Genomic DNA, 12486 nt, shown 5'->3' with positions numbered 1-12486 from the left:
CCACTATGACCACCTGACCTCCAGCAGGAGAGGAACTGATTAAACTGTGTACGCTGGGACCTGGGGGACGGGTAAGGAACACACATCTAATGAAATCCCTTAATAGCTGTTAAGTGCTTGAGTTTTCAGGCAGAGATAAGACGAGTATGTGTTGGACTTTTTTCACCCCCTAATCTCTGTGTGGGTGAGTGCGAGTCAGGAAAAGTGATCTGAATGGGAGGTAAAATAAAGTAGAAAACTTTCTCAGAATTAGGAGCATAATGGACGTAAGGTAAGTCCATGTATGTGCGTTGTGACATACCATTTCCTGAATTCTCCTTGCAGCCTTTGACCCCTTCCAGGATGTCCTGGGTTAGGTTTAACCTGAAATAATGTGACATGTTACAGACAAACAGATAAAACAAAATTTCACAAAATTATAAGTAAACAGACAGGCGATTACAAAATCATGTACCAAATTTTTACGATCAAGATTGCATCCTGAAAACAACCTTCATGGCACCTTTACACAACCCAAGAGCTGTATAAAACCATAATAGCAATCCAAAAGTAATAACTTAATGACGACAACACATCAAGATCGCACAATGCTCCAAAGAGTCTGCAGTCAGAAGAGAGACCACAAAGTTACTGCAGCAATAATTTGAATTCACAAAGAGAGACCACATTTTGCAGTTTTAGATCTGACTCCTGAAGCTTTCAGTCTGAGGGAACAGTGTGCACAGAGGCTTTTTTTACCCAGTTCAGTGTTGAACAGCAGTAAGAAAAATCCTTTACTCTCTGCCCATATTGCCCACAGTAGAAAGCAGACTGTTCACTTTCTTCTATAGAAAGATTAGGATAACTAATTTAGAAATGATTTAACTGCTTTAGAAATGAAGCAGATATTGTATGCTGTATACCAGGGAAATGTAAGAACAGCCATTAACATTAAATTCTTTTTACTGCTTCCTCCGAATGTGCTGCTGCCTCAAAAACTCCAAACCAAATCCACAGGAGAGGCTGATGTGTCTGCTGCGGTAATGGAGATTAAGATGTCTGCGACTCACTCATGCAGAGTGAATAAAGAGCGGCATAAACAGTCCCCAGAGCAAGAGTGAGCCAAAGTATATATGTATGTGTGTGTGAGCCCGTTTGTTTGGTAATCCCACCACTTCCAGTATCCTTAGAGCTACTGGTCAAACAAATCCAGACCACAACTCAAACCCACACACCCACACCCACACACAGATATATAAATGAATTAGGGGGACTTAAAGTGTTTCTGAAAGAAGAATTGTCTCTCTCAGTTTCACTTTCTCTGCTTTTCTGCTCCACATGCTCCATCACACTCAGCAGAAATGCTGATTTAAGGTGTGAGATGAGCATTTTCAAATCTGAATGTTTTTCAGATTTCTTTTTCAATTTTTTTTTTTGGGGGGGGGGGGGGGGATCATTCAAAATTCAAAACTTCCCACTCCAGAAGAAGCTCCTGCTGAGCCGAGCAGAGATGATGAGAAAAATCGAGGTCGGCCACATTGTCTTAGACCTGCTTTCATAAAAATTCTGTTCCGAAGGAAAACTAAGCTGTATAAATAATTAATAAGACTCCAGGATCGCCCAGAAGGAAGAAGTAAACACCAACTAAAAAGGTCATGTAATGCAAAAATGAACACTGTGTCAAAATTATTAATTTCTGTTTGGAGGCTTATTACTCATTTCGAGAGGGGCTAATAATAATCATCGTACTTAGCTATCATGCCATCTCTTAGTCTGAACAGTTCACCGTTTTATTTGACTGTTGTATTAACAATGTGCTCTTAGGAAAGTTTGATTCTAATATCTAAGTGAAGTTCTACAGTGTCACCATATCACGTTTTACCTGAAAAAAAAAAAAAAAAAGCTTTATTTTCCATTCAATTTACAGAGGCGCTCATGCACGGAGCAGAAGATAGTGAAGAAATAAAGGAGCATAAAAAGGAGTTTCAAGAGGAAATGATGGAGGGTAATGAGCAGAGCAGACAGGTGGAACTGCAGAGGGGGTTTTAAGGAAATATAGACTCAGGATCTGCGATGGAGCAATGCAAATGTATCTGTCTTCTTTTCCGTCAACTCTCTGTAATCCAGGCATAATGTAACATCGTGAGTCTGCCTGTGTTTGCCTCTTCACTGGGAAACGCATCCTTGTGTCTACATTTGTATTGCTGTTGTATTTGTGTGCAGGAGTGTGTGTGTCACCTCTGTGCACGTGAAGATATTTCTACACACACCCTCCCGTCCCAGCCACAGAACGGATCTCTGGCGAATACACAGTCATAACAGGAAGTGTATCTCTGACAGGTCGACATCGGCACCTGCACGACCCCAGAGTGGGAGCCGACATAGATGCTCCGCTGTGAAACAAAAGAGAAGCGATTAATCTATTTCTACTGCGTCTGGAATATAATATTTAAAATATTCTAATTTACTAACTCCATCACTGACTGATAAATAAACTCTGTCAACAGAATTTTCATATCATGCTTCATATGTCTCTACGCGGTGAATTTATTTAGCCAGAACACGGTCTGTCATGTTTTCATTTGCATCACTTTAGCATAAACAGACCATTTCCCTCATAAGCCCTCATTATTATAATGTATAACTCTGCATACATGAGTACATACCAGAGCTGGGGATATGACCATGCTCTCGATGGGCTGCTGTCTATCAAACAACTGCAGCTCTTCAATGATGTGTGTTTCTCCATTGATGTCTACAGCTCTGTGCAACCACCCATCATCTGTAAGAAAAGATAAAACCGTGTCAAACGAGACAGTAGAATAACCTGGAGAGGTAATAAAGAGCGCATAATAAAGTAGCTTCTTTTTTGTAAACACTGGTGTTATTCTATATTTCTTTGATATTTTTTAGCTTAGCTATAGACTCTAGAGTCTTGTTACACAGCAATAATGCTCTATGTCACAGGCTAGTAAGACATATCAGGCTTTTACAGCACAGACAATAGGATCAGTTCATTGTCCCTTTTGTCTTTTCACAGGGTGTCTTTTGTTGAGTGCTCAGCAGCAAAACTCACCGGTTCCCAAAAACAGGACAGTGTAAATGTTTCCATCCAGTGCCGGCTCCTTGTGGACAGCCAGCTTGACATAGTTGACGCTCCTCTTGAACAAGAGAGGGCGCACCCCTATTGGGTGCACCTGGCCGGCCATCAGTGGGTGCCTTCTGGCGAAAGTGAGCACGTTGTCTGGGAGGTCTCGAGATGAGTTGATGCCCTGCGATCTGTGCCCATCTGTTATACACTGGAGATATGAGAGAAAGAAAGTAAGAGAGACAGAAAAATGATTGATGAGTGTTTAAATGGAGGAAAGAGAAGGACATTAAGTGACCGAACAAAGACTGGTTTTAACTGATGAAACTTACAGATCCAGGTCTTGGCTCTGGTACCTTCCCTGTGAACTCCCTCCACTTTGAGTCCTGCACCTCCATGAACGGCCCCTCGAAAACCTTCTGTACATCTGAGAAGGCGTACTGGCAGACAGCAGAAGCTTTGATATTCTTCCTGAAAAACAATCCCCCACCCCCACCAGACGACACACTCTGGATTAATGATTCAACGTTGAACAAACACTGAGAGGTTATTATCTGGGGAGCAACCGGCACTCAGATCGAATTTCAAACACATCACAGATTGTCAGTGGTCACTGACAGGTGAAAAGGTAGCTGGGCTACTGAGAGGCCTTCTCTCTTCTCCGAAAAATGTGGGCGTTAAGGTGGTAACGTTTTATGTTCACGTTTTCCTCGTGGATTTTATCAAATTGTCTTGCATGGACATGTGGGAGTGGCGTCATGGACAGGTGTGTAATTTTCCCTCTTTATCTCCAGTAGCTACTCCGTTCATCCACTCCAGAAGGAAATATTTGTTTTGCAGATTTTTCAACACCACACTCACAGCACCACTAAAATACCCACTCCCTGTGAGTCAGAGATAAAACAGCCCCATTTGTGGTTTTGGTGGAGCACCTGTGAAAGAAAAGATTTGTCCAACATCATAACAACAGCGTGAGTCGTGAATCGGGAACCAGGTGACCCTTAATCTTAAGCCCTAAAGGTGAGATTAGTAATGAGGGAAAATGTCTGCGTCACATTCTTAGGTCCTTTGTGTGCCCACCTCAGCCTTCAAAAGCATTCAAGTGAGAAAAATGAGATCGGAGTGAAACCAGAATCTGTCTTCACAACTGGTGAGCAGTATAGCTCAGGGGCTTACTCATTCTTGCACACTTGAGTCTAATGCATAGTGATGACTCCTACTCACACAGGTGTACGTTTTTAAAAGGAAAGCAGCATATAGGAAGACAGCATGAGACATCAAGAGAGAGAGAAAGAAGAAAGAAAGAAAGAAACGACAGAAAAAACCCAGATACAACAGCTGCTGCAGTGAACGAGGGCAGACAGACTGAGCTCGAATATCCACAAAAGAGAGGCACGGCAGTGAAAAAACAAGGAATGAGCAACAGAGAAACAGAGTGTTACTGTCCTGTTGCAATGCAAAAATCTCCATCAGAATCTAAACACCCTTGGGACAGTTTTATGCAGCATGACTCTGCATATCAGCATAAACACACACACACATCGTTTCCACATATTCCACAGGCAGCCGCCGTCCTCTGACACTGTCACAGCAGCTCTGACTGCAGCTGGGCTGGCTCTGTTCTGATAATAACTCACCTACAGTGTGAAATAATGACTTTTCCTGCTATTAATTCATCTTTTTACCATTTCTACAATTCATTTATTCTATGAACTAGAGAAAAATGTCCATAAAAAGTTCTCAGAGTCCATAGTAACACCTTCATGATGCTTGTTTGGTCTGACCAATAGTCCAACTTTGCCATAACAACAAGCTGCTGTTAGGAATTTGTCTGCACACACACAACACTCAACTCTCAAAAGAAGGATTAAAACCACATCTCCGGTAGATTAACAAAGATTTATTTATTTTATTTATTCTTTCCGGCTCAATGTAATTTTTGTTTCTTTTCCATTTCCCTGATCTCGACCCCTCACAACACGTTTGGGATGAATTTAAATGCAGGCTGCGAGCCAGAACTTATCACCCATCAGTGCCTGACCTCACTAATGCTCCTGTGGCTTGCTGTGCTTGTACTTTCTTCTTGCAAGTTGTATTTTATTTATTTTTATGCTCACAAAGTAATCGTTATTTAAATTTGTTAAAATTTAACGTTTGCATTTCTTATGCCAGCTTCTGTAGTGGATGGCGGTTTGCCTTGGAAAATAGAAAGTGAACCCTAGGAACACGATTCATTGCTTCATAAAGACATGAAATAAATACTAAATGAGAGATTGGAACAGAGGCTAGCAAAGATGTGACGTCATGACTTCAGCTCCCTGTATAAAAGCAGAATTTAGTTTAATCACTTACCATTCCAGGCCAAAGATGCCATAGAAAATGCTGCTTTGAGCGTCCCGACCCTGCAGGACAAACACACTGCGCAGGATATTGAGGTGCAGCTCGTACTCCGGGACAGAGCACACCATTCTGGCCTTGAGGAAGGTGGTCCACTTCCTCTGCAGGGTCCTCTGGCCACCCCAGTCAGTCTGTGGGCAGAGAAGACAGTGGATGAATGAATCTACAAAAAGATGGGCCTCAAATCACAATGTATACATAATTATACACATACACAGAGAGTCTTATGTAAGTGGAGATGAACTGTTAGTCTTCTAGCTCAGAGTATGCCTACTTTAGCACATTTATTCTAATTGCATTTCAGTGGCACTGGGAGGCGAGGCTGCAAGAAATCTCTCCCTAAAAGAGTAATTTAGCACACCTCATTTAAAAGAGAGGCAAAAAAAAAGCTATGGAGACTATTTTTTCTCTATTTTTATGTGAATTATAGTGCTTCATCTTTCTCTGTTTCTGTATTTTGCGGAGATCACTCTTCCTGCCTCGGCCTCCCACACAAAAAAGGCAAAGCGGCTTAAATCGACATAACACATAAGTACCTAAAACACAAATGCCCTCATTAGGAACACTTCCATCAATAAGAACAACTCAGTTTTTGCTGTAAGACAAATACAAAGAGGACCACGGACAAATGTATCCACCCTCTGGGTTCGTTCTTTTCACAGAGTGAAATCTCTATAGAGCCGGCACTGGCAGAGAGGTTAGTAAAGCAGGGGTAAGATGGAGGCTATAGAGAAAGCAACATAAAATATTCTCACAGAGACGAAGAGCAGGTCATTATTGTGGAAAGAGCTAAAGGGATGCACCGATAGATTATGATCTACGTCAATCGAAGCACCGTTGGGTCACTGGGCTGTCGTGACGTACATCCAAGGGAATAAGAGTCAAGAATCCAAGCACAGCATCATAAAGATATGCCTGTGGGGAAGTTCACCCTAGATGAAATGGTGGAGACCATGGTGGAGACCATGGTCAGACCAGGTCAGTCTCTGAGGTTATAGTAAAGACAATAACAAATATCTGTACAGCCGTTCGTTATTTCTTTGGGATATGTCAAACTCAGTATTAAATAATCTCAAAATGGCACAGACTTCTGCTTCTGTGTCACTGAACAGGCCTTTTTTTATGTCATTTACACCCTTCTCTCTGAAAATAGGTCATGATTGGTGAGGAAGTCAATGCAGTCTGAATCGTGAGAGAGAAACAGAAGACGACAACTAGTTAGGCAGCTCAAAAATGGCAAGTCTTCAGTGGCTTTAACCCAGAGGCTACTGCCAGGGCCTTTACTATCTGCGGATCTGCCTCCAACCAGCGTGGTGTCTGGCTGCCACGAGGGCTAAGCTGGGGACCAGCTCGACATCTGCATGCGCTGCTGTGGCCTAGTTCAGACTGAGTTATTATGCTCTCGAATGCTCTGACAACTCTAAAGCGCTGATGAAGAGAGGAGTCCAGACCTTATTTCCAGAAATGACTTCTTTTGGCTGCAGAGAGAATCATGAGAAGATGAACTGCAGGAGTGTATGGGTTTAAAAAAAGAGCAACATTTTCAGGAATGATTTCACCGCCTGCAGAACGATGAACCGCATTGTCAGTATGCAGACTAACTGCACTTGATTTTTGAGCATTCTGTTGGTGGGATCTATTGTCCTTCAATTTAATGCACAACAAAAATGGAGGAGCTGCACACAGCTGATGCGAAAAATACAAATAAGCCCCTCTCAGATGTGCGACTTGTTACGTAAACGCGATGGCAGTTTAACTTGTCATCTCATGCCCGAACAAGTGCCGGAGCCACTTTTACGTAAAAGTCACAACGGCAATCACAAGGTCGGACCTAGTCACATTTCCATATCATTTTCAACATGGCAAGTCTGAGCTGAATGCTGTGAAATTAACATAAAGGCTGCAGCAGCACAAGGTGAAACATGCAGAGGGAGAAAATGAACCCATCTGTCTTGTTTGCCTTGTTGAGAGCCCTGTACCAAATAAAACACTCTCTCTTATGAACAAAGAAAATACAAACACTGAGAATGAGCTAATGTGCAGTTGTTGTCAGAGTTGTGGTTCGATAAGTGTCGGAAAATCCCCCTGTATCTCCACTATATTTCAAATTTATGACCACGTCAACTGAATTGATGAATATATGGAAGCTGTTACGATGGGGGGCAAGGACTTGGACCCAAAAGCAAAAACCCTCAAGACAGGCAGAATGGGAGAACTAAAAGTCTTTTAACTAACCAAAAATCATCCACAAGGGAGAAAAATTCTCAGGAACAAAAATGCAAGACACAGGAACATGAATAAACACGGGGACTTGCCTGGGTGCAGACTCAAACAGGGACACTGACATGGAAACAGACGAACCAACCAGAACACAGGCAAACAACGAGACTTAAATACACAAGGCAATGGGCAACAGGTGAAACCAATTAGGGCGGGGCAGACAATCACAAATGGAGGGAAACAAGACAAAGACAGGAAGTAGAAGAAGACAAGATACACAAGGGCCATGATTTCAAAATAAAACAGGAACTATGAACAAAACTTAGCTAAACAAGAGTCCAAAAGTCCAAAGTTCAAACAAACACTTAAATGGATAGATGAGGCCAGAAATATTATGTATTCAACTTCTCAAAAAGGGTCTATGAATCATGCTGAAACAGCCACAGGAGGACCTCAGATACAAGAAATTAAGCAATAAATCTTTGGGAATTTTTATAATTATTACTATCCAGATGGTACAAAACTGAAAAGCACATAGCCGGTCACGTTAAAACTTGATTCCTAAGTGGTTATTCAATAGGTAGCTTACTCATTCACTTCTATTTTCTCTCATACATTCATGCAAATTCGGTGTAGTGCAAATGCCGGGTGTGAAATTATTTCTGAACATAATTTCACCAGCTCAGATTCTTTAGACACTTTTTTGATTCCATAGATGTACTGCAACCGTGATTTCAGCACAACAGCATACTGTGATGGTAATTACCCCTCCACGTATGGGATAAAAGAAACCACAGGGAGGAAGAAAGACCTCTAGGAACAGTTGCTGGGCATGCTGTCTAGACCGGAGATGCTGATAGCAAGTGAAATGAGGAGAGAGGGAAAAAGAAGAGGAGGAGGAGGAGGAGGAGAGGAAGAGGGAGAGATGGCAATAAAGAGAGGGAGAGGGTTTGCCATTGGAGGTGGAGGTTGGTGGGCTTGTAGTTTGCCTGGCAACAGTGGCGAGGGAAAGAGCTGCCGTCAGTGAAGAAACCAAGATTAGAGACGCCCCAACTGCCAGTTCATTCAGCACTGAAATTACCGTAAGAGTAGAGTGGCAGCTGAGAGAGAGGAAGTGAGAACTGAAAGTCTCCCCAAATCCATTCATATGTCGCTCTGTATTGGGGACGTAAAGCATTAAATAATCCCATCGTTGCTGCACTTCAAATGACTGGCAACTTTTCTCCTCCCTCCTTTCAACCCTTTCTTTCCACAACCTTACAACTACAAATCCGTTATGTGAGTTTTATCTGTCTTTTAGAATTAACTTTCCAAACCCAGTTAAACCATTAATATGATTATGGTTAATGCTGTTTTGGTTAGTTGCTCTCTCTGACCTTGCAGACTCGGGCAACCCTGGACACCTTTGTCTGGCTCGGGTAGGCAATCTGCTCCTGGCTTCTCTCCGTGAAGAAGAAGTAAATCTTGTCGTCGTCACCGATGGAGCTGTTGATGCTCTCCTTTAGCAGCACAGAACCCACAAAATCTGCCTCTGTACACAAACACAAACAAGCGCGCACACACACTCATGAACACACAGATCCACATGCCCAAACACAGACCTATTAGCAGCCTAGGAAGTGTCTCCTTGGAAACTAAAGATTGGAGCTTTTAAGTATGATTGAATTGCCACACTAAGCCATTTATAGCTGCAGTGCAGTTTTTGATGTGATTTTTATTCTACAGTAGAATCAGTTTTTGTAGAAACAGCAAAACATCTAACATAAAAACGTGCAAAATTCCAATGAGGTTTGGTCCATTTAGTGGTATGCTAAAAGTTAAATTACACGAACCGGTGTCTGACTACAGTTATTTTTGGATTTTTTAAATAAATATGTCTTCATGTGTTGTATTTACCCAGAAGCCACCGGGTGGGGGCCTCCTCTGTCCTGAGCATGGGAAAGGGGAAGTTCCTGCGCACATCTGGAGAGCTGCGAAACTCGTACTGAGAGGCCGTGAACATCTCACCGTCTGATCAGCACATCACACAAGGTTGTTAGTGGAGCATAGACAAAGACAGAAAGACGTCTGGGCATGAGAGTTCAATTAAATCAGCCTGAGCCGTACTTTTAGTGCTAATAAGTAAATGTTAGTGTGGTAATATTGTTTTTTCTTAATTGATCGACCATGATGTCCGTCTTCCTTGCCTCTTCAGTCTAGTAAAATTCAGGTGCTGCTGGGTATGTGCTGCTTTGACTACAGACACCAACAGATGTAGGACAGACTGAATGTAAATTTGGGAAGCTCACCCACAAGGAGGCCAGTGTATCCCTTTGCTGGGTCATAAGGACACCTGTCTCTGCCTTCCTCAAAGCCAGAGGAGAAGCTGAACCGCTCTGCATCCTAACAGAGGGAGGGCATGGGACAATAGTACATTAATAATTTAAATTAAATTCTGCTTGTTAATGTGCTGAGATGAAATCACGTGAGCTCTTACTATGTAAGCGCAGAGAGGTCTGAAGGCGTTTGTTCCACAGACGTACAGGTGAGTCTCATTGTATCGCTGCAGAAAGCGGATGTGATTGTAACACTCTGTCTGCAGAGAACAGAAAGAAAAACAAGTTATTTCTGGCTCTACAAAAGACTGGAGAGAGCATAGAATATTTAACGAATTAGTGTGATTTCTTTTTTTCAAATGCTCAGCCTCCAGTTTAGTTTCTCGGGGTAACGGGAAAAGTGGATTAAGAAGCAATTGAAAGGATTATCCACTTCTCCGCTGTCAGAAGCATTCTGCACATCACAAAGCAGAAGAGTTTCATTTATGTTCTCTGATAATAACTCAATAAATAGGGGAAAGAAGAAGTGGCTGTATAATAAGAGGTTAAGGGCTGCAGCCTTGTACCTGATTGTCTCTGCCTTTGTTTAGACACTGCCGCTTCTGTTCAGGGGAAGCATCCCAATCAATCTGCAAACAACAGGGGGTAATAAGGATGAGTCAGTTAGCTCAATAAATAGAGAGGGAAAATAGATAAATAGAAAGATCTCTGGATAGACAGAAAAGGGAGAGATAAAAAGAAGAAAACAAGCGTGTGCGTGTGATAAACAGGAAGAGAGAAAAGAAGGACAGCACATTTAATTTTCTGGCTGCGTCACTGAGTTCTGACTCTCCTCAGTAACCCTTGAATAAACGCCTTGTGCATTTAATCCGATACCCGTAAAATTGGAGGAACACAATGGGATTTGCTCAATCTGCTTAAGGCTATTATTAGTTTGTCCTCTTTTAACACTTAGGAAATGGGAGAAAAACTTGTGAAATGAGGTTTGCTGTTTCTTTGTTAACGCTGGCAATTACATGGTGATCTGTGGCTCCCGCCCTCATGGCACTCACTGTGAGGTTTGCAGGTGTGGAGATGTTGGAGGTGTTGAGCGCGTACAGAGCTCCTCTGCCTCCCACGTACAGCAGCCCAGACTCCTCCTCCAGCAGGAGGGTGCTGTAGTTCTGGGAAGAGCCAGTGAAGCGAGAACTGCCCGACAGACCTGCCAATATAAGACACACATTATAACAACAAAGGTTTCTTCTTTCCACAACCATCACAGACTTTACTAAACTGTTCACATACAGGGTAAATGTGATTGTTGGCAATGTTCTTGTAACAGCTGCTTATGTTTATAAAACATTACACATAAGTGCGTTTGAGATTAGTTTAGGTATCGGCACCACCAGAATCAAATGCCCGGTCTTATATTTAGGTAAAAGGCTTATATTATATTATATTTCATACATATGGCTCTGTAAGCATAGTTTGGTATAAAAGCTTCTCTCATGGCTTAAAACTCCCAGAGTTGACACACCCCAAATGAGCATGCTTAGTGTGAGTACATGAGGGTGAGACTCAACAACAGATCTGGGAGATGGGGGGGTCGCTGGAGTGATTGCTGAGAGGGCTGCTGAGAGAAAATGTGGGGAGGGGGGCACAGGGGAGGCGAAATTTTAGGGCATTCAGCAGGAACTGTGCCCCAGTACTGCCAAATCGCATCAGCAGTACTGCGACAGCATCCTCATCATCATCATCACTGGCTGCTATGTGTGTATGTAAGTGTGTGTGTGAATGAGGGTGATGGGGGGAGGGAGGTTCACAAAGTAAGTGGGCCAAAATAGGGTGAGCTCTGTCACTGAATAGTACGTGTTTATAAAGTAAAATTGGATGTTTTTTTGATGGTCAATCTTTTGTCCTTGGTGCAGACAAAAACTATTTATCCATCACAAAATAATTGGTCTGGGGCACTAAACTAAATATTTGAACGCACCCCGGTGTAGCACCTCAGAAATGGGGGCAGGTTACTCTGCTGCTGTGAGACAGTAAAAAGGAGGACATGTTTTTTTTTTTTTCTGTGGGTATGGAAGATCTGCCTCACAGCAGAAGCAGCTTCACTGAGGTTTTATTTGCATCAAAAGTTAGAGATTAATGTCTGTTTAAATAAACCTGACAAACAGAAGAAGAAAACCACACATGTAGAGAGAACAGCTGTCATTAGAGAAGAACAGAAAATAATTTAATGTATCGACGGTAGAGTGGGCATGGGCACCTTCATCTCCACACATCCTCTCCACCTCCCTCTCCTTCTTTTCCTTCCGCTGTGACCTGATGACAGCATGTTCCAGCTCCCAGTAATAAGAACCTATCTTTGTCCCCCACCAATCGATTTGCTCTGGTGCGAGGGCCTGCACGCCCGTCACGATTAATCTACTCTCCAGTTCACTGTACTTCTGATGGACCGAGAAGGGACCAGCACAGCTGATATGACCAGGGGTTCTCAGAGTA

General features: G+C 42.6%; 1 protein-coding gene across 1 annotated transcript in view; it reads right to left on the bottom strand.

Moving 5' to 3' along the window:
* The window catches only part of sema4gb (sema domain, immunoglobulin domain (Ig), transmembrane domain (TM) and short cytoplasmic domain, (semaphorin) 4Gb), a 29805-nt gene that overhangs the window by 5902 nt on the left and 11417 nt on the right, over window positions 1–12486 (bottom strand). The window contains exons 3-14 of the mRNA XM_041067134.1: window positions 11052–11200; window positions 10566–10628; window positions 10161–10259; window positions 9973–10066; window positions 9581–9694; window positions 9061–9215; window positions 5420–5595; window positions 3400–3538; window positions 3056–3278; window positions 2646–2761; window positions 2218–2372; window positions 302–363 (exon numbers count right to left, since the gene is read on the bottom strand). Of these exons, the coding sequence (XP_040923068.1) occupies window positions 302–363; window positions 2218–2372; window positions 2646–2761; window positions 3056–3278; window positions 3400–3538; window positions 5420–5595; window positions 9061–9215; window positions 9581–9694; window positions 9973–10066; window positions 10161–10259; window positions 10566–10628; window positions 11052–11200 (1545 nt within the window). The remainder of the gene's footprint in view (window positions 1–301; window positions 364–2217; window positions 2373–2645; window positions 2762–3055; window positions 3279–3399; window positions 3539–5419; window positions 5596–9060; window positions 9216–9580; window positions 9695–9972; window positions 10067–10160; window positions 10260–10565; window positions 10629–11051; window positions 11201–12486) is intronic.

This window comes from Toxotes jaculatrix, chromosome 21 (genome assembly GCF_017976425.1).
Source record: "Toxotes jaculatrix isolate fToxJac2 chromosome 21, fToxJac2.pri, whole genome shotgun sequence".
NCBI classification, from domain to species: domain Eukaryota; kingdom Metazoa; phylum Chordata; class Actinopteri; family Toxotidae; genus Toxotes; species Toxotes jaculatrix.
This window is presented reverse-complemented; position numbering and strand designations above follow the sequence as displayed.